Source organism: Antrostomus carolinensis, unplaced genomic scaffold (genome assembly GCF_000700745.2).
Source record: "Antrostomus carolinensis isolate BGI_N321 unplaced genomic scaffold, ASM70074v2 scaffold19872, whole genome shotgun sequence".
Lineage (NCBI taxonomy): Eukaryota > Metazoa > Chordata > Aves > Caprimulgiformes > Caprimulgidae > Antrostomus > Antrostomus carolinensis.
Window position 1 is genome coordinate 11,547 of NW_010300386.1, and position 8,793 is coordinate 20,339.

The window sequence follows — 8,793 nt, forward strand, 5'->3', positions numbered from 1 at the left end:
CAGTAAAACCACACCTTCCTGGAAGGCCTTCCCTATCCAACGCACACTCCTCACTTTTTTCCAGGTCCTTTCTTTTGCACCTATCCTGAGGGTTGGACACTGTGATTAAGCATTTGGAAACAGCATGACTGGCAGCCAGCTCCAGCCGAGAGGTCTGCAGGGCCAGGGCGCTGTGACAGGGGCTGGAGACAGAAACCCTGCTGCAGAAACACAGACAGCCCTGCTGCCCACGCGCCCGTCCCTTGCTTTCAAGTGCCAGGGCTGGCTTGTCCCTTCCCTTTCCCTTTCCTCCACTTCTTTTCACTCTCAAAATGCCATTAAGGCAATAAAACCCCAGCAGTGATGAGCGACTGTTTACCTAGTTCAAAACGAGTCACCCTGGCAACGCGAGCAAAGCTCTCCCATTCTCTCCTGCCTTGGTTTGCTCCTGGTTTTGAGGGGAATGGTGTGACTGGGAGAACAGCTACACATGCCAAGCACGCCATCAACACCGCTTCCAGCAAACCCAGACATGAACAGGAGACCTGGCTCACCTCTCTGCCTGTAAACTAACAAAAACCTGAGGTTTGCCAAGTACCCCGGAGAACTGCCTGGCCTCTTGGCACCGGCAAAGGGCAAAGGATTTGCCTGCCACTACCACAGGGACCGCTTGCTTCATAGGAAAGTCCAAGAGTCCCCAGCTCTGCAGTTCCCTGTCACAGCTCTGTCCATTGGAGAGCGACCCTTTGAGGATGAAGAGGCAATCAGAAGATCTGTATGGTTGGTTTGATTACACATTTAACCAGTATCTGTACAGTTGGTTTCATTACACATTTAACCAGCACCTGTATGCTCGGTTTGATTACATGTTTAACCAGGATCTGTATGGTTGGTTTGATTACACATTTAACCAGTATCTGAACATCAATTATTTAGGACACAGTGACTTTCTGCAAAGCCCAAGCACTCCACTACGCAGCGAGGAGTCACTTGCAGCGCTGCTGTTTCATGCCTGGCAACGTACACCCAGCGCAGGTATTTCAGCCAGACACTTACAGTGTGCTTACACATCACATCTTCCTCAGCAATCAAGTCAGCTTAAAATTTCCCACCACCATTTGTCCAGATCTTTGGGGTCACACACTTTCCAGCAGGACCTGTGGGCTCAGGCACGGGCAGGAGTGGCCCCCTGTAAGAGACAGACTGATAATCCCACCTTCACAGCACAACGAGAAGCAGCCAAAACCTTGTTGTTGTTGTTGTTTGTAAAATTAATTAAGGATGTTCTCCCAGCCATTTTTCTAACACACTGACACAACACCTACTGGCATATTTAAGAAGTAAAAGTAAAAAAAACCCAAAACATGAGAGCTGTGTGCTTGCAGTTACAATAACTGCTTTTCAGTACTCACAGCTCTCATGCTTTGAGTTTTTTTACCTTTACTTTTTAAATATGCCAGTAGGTGTTGTGTCAGCCACGGCTGATGTGAAGAAACCATATTTAATGCTAAGAAGAATATTCCATATTTGGCAGAGAGCAAGTTCTTTAACATCATCCACAGAAACATAATCACTTGTAGGTACAATAACCACATTACTTCCCCGCTCAGGCACATTTCAAAGTCACCCAAGCATACCTTATCTAATTATTTTTTACAGCATTATGTAGCATTATTCCCATGATTTAATCCCTTCTGAGATCATTAGACACTACAGTACCCTAAGTAGGCAATTACAACGCTGACCTGTGTTCTAGGGGACCTGGGCAGGCAAGAGCCTTTGTCATCTATCAGAGGGCAATTTTCTAATTTGATTTAGAGCCTCTCTAGAAAAAGATAATTCACTTACCCGCTAGTTTTCAAGGACTGCCTAAAAGTCTGATTTAAACTAGGATACACAGTCTGTCTTGGGGAGGGCAGGGAGAATGTACAGAATGCCACTGCTGGCTGTGTAGGGTACAACAGGTAGAAGATCAATGTTAAATCAGACCTTGGCAAATGGTAACTAAGTGAAAGAATTAGAGTAATCAAAGAGAAGGGCACAGTCTCTGGGAATACAGCACGTCAACAGAGGAGGGAGATGAAGGTTTACTGCAAACACCCACATCCAGGACAAGAGCACTTCAGCATCTCACAATACCTGGAGTCTGCTGTGGGAACTGTCATTCAGTGCAAATTCACTCGAGGATTTTATTGTTCCAGACTTGATGCTCGCTCCAGATGACAACAAGATTGAGGACAGTGAAACAAGAAGCTTACAAATTAACACAAGGTGTAAAATCAAAGGTAAAGCAGCTTTTTTACTTGAAGATGCTTTCAAGCATCATGCTATGAGTGGGATACAGCACTGACTGCAGACTGCTGGCTACTGAAAACCCGCAGCTCCAGTCACGGTGGGCTATCAGGCTGCTGCTTTTCAGCACAGGTGTTTTGCTAAACCACATCCTTCCTTCCAGCACTTTTACTGTGCAAACCCAGCTTGTGGGAGGCAGCAGCTCACTAAACAGCAGGACATGTCTCTGAAGAGGCAGGTAGCCTCAGTGTCCCTTAGAGGTGTGTGGTGGCTCTGAGGCTCAGAGCCTGGAGACCCTACTGCTTTGTTTCCATACCATTGAGGTCCTCCACTTGCTCATTACAAATGACTTTGTTGCCTTCACACCTCCATTCCCATCCTCCTCCTCCCCTTCCTTGTGTCCCTCTTCCTTCTGAGCTCTTTATCTGTACAAAGCCCAGCACAATGGAGCTGTGGTCCTAGTCAGAGAGTTGGCACTGCTAAGGTAACCCCAACAGTCCTTCCTGAAAGACAACAGTACTCACAAGGCCAATCTCTGAACCTGGAAATGTTCTGCCAGAGGAGATATCAAAGAAGCCTTCTGGGGAACAAGATCATGGATCTACCATCAAACGTTTCTGTTACTTTTCTGCCATGCAGAGTCTGCAACTAGTGGGAGAGAGATAAAAATAAGAGCGCTAAAAATGATTTCAGATTCAGGCCTATGCTGGGGCATGGAGAGCAGAATCAATGCTGCCTTTTGCTCCAGGCAGATTTATGTGTAATGATTTTCTTTCAAAACACTCACTGGTCAGGGGAGACAGACAAATCAGCAAAACCAAATGAGCTGTCCAAGGTTAGAAATTCCCAGAATTCTACAGTGTTGTCACGAATTTTTAGCTAAAACGTGGTATTTCTCGGGGAGGAGGGAAGTCACTGTTGGAAGTTCCTCAGAGTGGATGAACCTAGAGAAAAACAGTAGAGCAGAAAATGTAATTGTAAACAAAACACCCAAACCACTGCAGGCAACTGTGCCAGGCTTTGCCACAGGCACCCTCTGGAAAGGCCAAATCCACAGCATTGTTACTTAGGGATACAAGTCTTGGGATGGTAAAACTCAACAGCTGGGCTCCTCCTCTTCAAATACGCTGCTAGGGAGGGAAAACAGGAGCAGATATTAACTGTCATGTGTACTGAAAGACAAAAAAAACCCCAATCCAAATGTCTTTTGTAAAAGCTCCATAGGTGACTTCCAAAATAAGGCAAAAATTCTATTATCAACTTCTTCAGAAAGAACCAAGCACCACTCTTCCCTGCCGAGGCAGATCTCTGCACTAGTTTGAACAAGGAAGAAAATAAAATGGCTGTTTAATTATAAATATTTAACCTGTCTAAAGATGGGAAGAAACAGAAGGGTGACTGCTGCTGCTATGTGTTCAAGTCAGGAATTATTAATAAAAGAGCAAAACTCCAAAACTTAGGCTTTTGCAATTCTGAATCATTTATGATCTGAATTATTATGAACATGGTTTTGTTTTTTACTTAAATGCATTTCAGCAGAAAAATCCAAAATATTTTACCCAGAGTAGTAGACTGTTGTGGGGTTTTTTGTCCCATCTTTCAGGCAGGATGCCTACAAGACACTGATTGCTGAATTCTTTTCATAGCTAGGTATATCTCAGTTCTCTCTACCGTGTCATCAAATATCTTACCCACCTGGTATAATAGAGCAGTGGAAGATATCAATAATAATAATAAAAATACAATAATAACAATGATAATAATGATACTACTACTAATAATAATAATAATAAATGATAATGGTAATGATAATACCACCCTGCAATTGGACTGAACACCTGAATTCAGCTGAAGCCCACACCCCAGTGCCTGGCATACAGGTTAACTGGCCTTCTCCCCAACCTTTCCCTCCCACAGGCCCCTGGGAGGAACTGTCATTACACAATTTCCAAGAAGCATCACCAAGCTCTTCCCCTCTGCCCCCAGAGTTTGTCTCTTATCTGTATTTTCCCCTCTGAATTTCTGTTATCTTTAGTCTGCCCACTGCTATACCCTCTCCAGGGATTTGTGGTAATCCTCTCCACTCACTCCCTCGCTGCTGCTGCTGCTGGTGGCTCAGATGTTCACCTGTGGGAGGGAAGGATGAAGACTGACCCTGACTGCAAAGCCACTGTGGGTATTGTAGCCACACTACTTTCAAGAATTCAGCAGAAACAATGCAGATTCTTTTCTTAAATAGTAAAAAAATATACCAGTGTCACCAAACTTTATGTTATGATAATATGGATCATTAAAATACCTACACTGCTCTGGCAGTTTGATAGCATACAATTTAAAAACGTTAACCTACCTTATCAGTGAAATCTATAGCTGCAAAAAACGTCTGAAGTGTCATTGACAGTTTCCTTCAAGAGATTCTGATGGTATTTTAGGAATGTACCTCTACTTTCAAAATAACTTGCTCACCCTCCTCTTTATAAGGAAGTTTCACACTTCCATACACCAACGTGTTAATGTCCTATTTGCCCTGCAATAAAATTCATCAAAACAATCTCACAAACATGTGAATTTTTCTTTCCATTAAAAGAGAGCTCTTTAACAGCAGACTTAGTCACACATAACATCAACCTGTTCTATAATTCTAATTTTATGTTTAGGCTTTCTGGTTTTTAAATAGTGCCAGTCTACACCTAAATACTTTAAAATGCATTAAGATCACCATCTTAACTTGTGAACTACACAACTTTAACACTTATCTGTGAGTGAGAATTACTTCTGGAGCCAGAGTTTACCAGATGTAACAAAGGTTTTCTTATTTCTTCCTCTGAAGATTCTTCTTAAAAAAAGGTCTAAATTTAGCTTAGTGTGCACTTCATTCAAGTAAACTTTCTTCCAGACTTCTCAATGACAGATTTTGGCAGTCCTAGCCACTGTAAAATACATGAAAGATTACATAGTCCTTCTACTTCATTTCTGAACAGCCCGATGGACTAAACACAGCCCTCGAGAGGTCTATTTAGCATTAACCAGTAATTATTTGTTTTTAATGTCATTATAGAGTCATAAAGCAGACAGAAGAATTAGAGATGCACAACTGAAAATTTCTCAAGCATTTTATTCATAACCTAGTGTATAAAACTTCAACATACAAAAAAAAAAATATAACCCAAACAAAACAAAACAAAAATAACCCAAAACAAACCAGATGTGAACTAAAGTCAGACCTCATAATACATTTTTCTCCAGAAAGCTTTACCTACAGGCTCAGAAGCAGTAAACATTCAGCCTATTTAAAACGGGACTCAGAACAATCTTCATACTTGCAGTCTGCAGAATTATGAATCAAATGGACCAGGTGCTGATGTCTTCCTAAAAACGCTTTAGTTGCTGTAAGCAGTGGTCTTTGTGGGTTTTGGCTGGCTTTTTGGTTTTGTTTTTTTTTTAAATACCTAGTTCACTTTCAAGATCATCATCAGTCTCTGTTAGTTATCTTCAGTGAAGCGAATATGTTTACTTGTTTGTTGAGTCTTTTCAAGTCTCATTCTTTCAGCTTTAGCAATCAACTGCAAACAGAGAAAATATTGTAGAAAAGATTAGAGGAAAAACTAGACTGTTATGATTTTATGTCACCATCATGAAGATATTATTCACTGATTTACCCAACTTCATAAGAAAACGATTTTATGTCACCATCATGAAGATATTCACTGATTTACCCAACTTCATAAGAAAAAGGTAACTTGTACATGTGACCAAAAAAAAAAAGAAGTTTAAAGGAGCCCTGATATAATTTATTTCACTATTGCCTCAGATGCATGAAAAACAGTAAGGCATCTCCTCAGCCTCTGGGCAGCGCAGCATCTTTCACTCCATCCCTTCTTCCCCCCAACATGGTTGAAGAGAACAAAACTACAACTTCAAAAACCCCCAGACAGTCTGATACAGTAAGTTAAAAAGGAACCACGCTTTTACTGGTGGTTAAAATCCACACTTCTACTGGATTTGTGCTGTTAGTGATGCAAGAAAAACAAGGCCAGAGCACAGAAATGATGCCTTAGGAATATTATGTTATTTCCTACACTCAGCAAAGAAACAAACCCACTGAAATGGAGATGGTGGCAATCCTTCAGGCTGGGAGAGCAGCACAGGACTTACCACAACCCTGCTGAGAATTAATCTCAAGAAAAAACGGTGCAGTTTGGAGTGACATTGATGCCAGGAATCCCCAACTCGAAACCCTGTCTGACCAGGGATGTGTTTGTTTCCAGTTGCACTTTAGGGAGATTGTCTAAATTACCAGGGCACCTGGTTAGCTGCTTCCATACAGGGGTATGAGAAATGCTCTTGTGGAACATAACTAACCTGCTCATTTTCAGCTTCTGTGTACTGTGTCTTCGGGCAGAAAACAAAACACTGAGAACAAGGTTAAAAGCATACTTGTTTTTAAAGCATCCATACTAGAACATTCACAGATTTCACCACAGTTCTGCAACAGTCACACCAATACCCAAAAGCAAAGGTACAAGCTGTGTTACTGCAACACCCTGTGAAGGTCCCTTCACCGTAAGCAAGAGCTCATGAGGTAACTGTGAGATGAATAAGACTAAAAAAAATATAATAAAACAAAACATAAAGAATAAAACAGGCTGTCTAACCTGAATAAAAAGTATGAAAGCAGGAAACTCCTGTGAACCTACACACATCTGTAACACTCCAGTAAGAAATGCACATTAACTTATCTGATGGAGACTGCTAAAGCACATCAGCTGGTGCTGAAGTAAAGGGGCTCTCGCTCACCAGACAGAACAGTGAAGAGTGCACTAGATTTGGAAAGTTTCACATATAAATCAAATTATTGATTATGTATCCCCATGACTGTGGTCACAGCTATGCTCTGCAGACACTGCATGTGGTGCCCAGCACGGCAGTGCAAGGCATGCTGCACTGATTCTGGCAGGAATGACACTGTACACTGGTGTTGCATGGATACACTGGCTGCTGTGCTGCACTGTAATTACACCACCACAGTTTTACTGGCGTGTCCCCCTGCGCCCTCCCAGCACTTAACTGGATTGCAATCCTTAACATGTTCTCCACAGCGTCAGACCATAAGTTCTGGCAGATGATTTTCTCAACCACGCTCCAGAAATGTAGTTACTAAGAGTGACTTTTACTCTGCGGTATCTGACAAAAGGACTAAAACAGTTAAACTCTAAAAAGAAGGGAGGAGTACAGAGGCTCATTCATTCAACATAAGGGATGGAGAATGACAAACACCAGAAGGAAAACTCGAAGATGTGAACTGTCCCGTTCCTATCAGTGAGTGTTTCCACAGGAGCACCTCAGAATTTGCAAGAGGCCTCAAGGATTCCCATTTCCAGCTCATCAATCCAGAATCAGCACCTATTTCTAAGCACAGCACTATTCATGTCTCCAAACAGGTACCCAGCCCTCCCACAGAACCAGGGAAAAGGGTTTATTTGTGCTCCAGAGGAGCAGGACCTCTCCCCACTGCAAACAGACAGTGAACTGGTCAGTCTTGCAAGGACACAGCCCCCCAGGCACAATCAGAAGAGAACAGTGTGGGCTGTGCCCTGGCATTCCCACTATCCTCCTTCCCCAAGGATTCTGCAAATTATTCCACCCTTTGCAAATACCAATTCTCACTTCCTCCCCAAACGCCTTTCACTTCTATCACCACTCCCACCCCTGTACCTTCCCCCTTCTGTGTAAGGGGCTGTACAAGGTGTAAACCAGGTTCAGCAGCCCCTCCTCCCAGAAGAGGAGGGCCCAAGGGGAAGCCCTGCAGGCACTCAGGCCTCTGCTTTGTGACTTGAACCAGTGCAGAGTGTAAGGCTCCAGACTGATGGATTGCTCCAGGTCCACACAAACCGGGGCTGCCCTAAAGAAACAGCTCTGGCAGCAGGTTTTTCATCTCACTAAATCACTGAGGCTGTTTTATCAGGCAGTTTAACAACAGGCTAATGAGAACATAGACTTGGAAGGGACAGCAGAGGGGAGCACAGAGGTGACAATGAGCGACCAGGCCTGGGGAAACAGCCTGAGGATGAACACCTCTGTAATTCCAAAGGATGGCTGGGTGTTAGGCTATTTATCTGTAGACACAACAGCATACACTACCTTCAAATTTATCCATTTGCTTACCTGGTCCTTGCAACTACTACAGAATAAAGTGTTAAACATTTATTTCATGTTAAACTGATCATACTTAACACTCTCAGCTACCCATGCTATGCTGCCTTTAATTTGTTTTTGGGGGAGACAAGTCCAAAAAACCTGATCCATATCCCTTATCTCCTGCAAAATCAGACAGTGTTTTAAGTTAGGTGAGTTCTGGGGAACCCTGGGATCTGGGCTCTTCTGGAGATTTCGTTTAGTAGAACTATGCCAGAGAAAATAAAATATATTTTTTTTCTTTTTTCTTTTTTTTTTTTTTTTTGGGGAGGAGGCATTACCCCAGAAAGCCTCCATTAAAATGATGACTAACTCCTACCTGGCCAT

The 8,793-nt window shown here is 42.8% G+C and overlaps 1 protein-coding gene across 2 annotated transcripts in view; it reads right to left on the reverse strand.

Annotated features, from left to right (window-relative positions):
• Positions 1-5,713: 5,713 nt before the first annotated feature.
• LARP7 (La ribonucleoprotein 7, transcriptional regulator) overlaps positions 5,714-8,793 on the reverse strand; it is a 25,557-nt gene continuing 22,477 nt past the window's right edge. For both annotated transcript variants that reach the window (XM_029083792.1, XM_010163122.2), the window contains one exon: positions 5,714-5,834. In XM_029083792.1, coding sequence (XP_028939625.1) covers positions 5,754-5,834 — 81 coding nt within the window. In that variant the 3' untranslated portion in view covers positions 5,714-5,753. The remainder of the gene's footprint in view (positions 5,835-8,793) is intronic.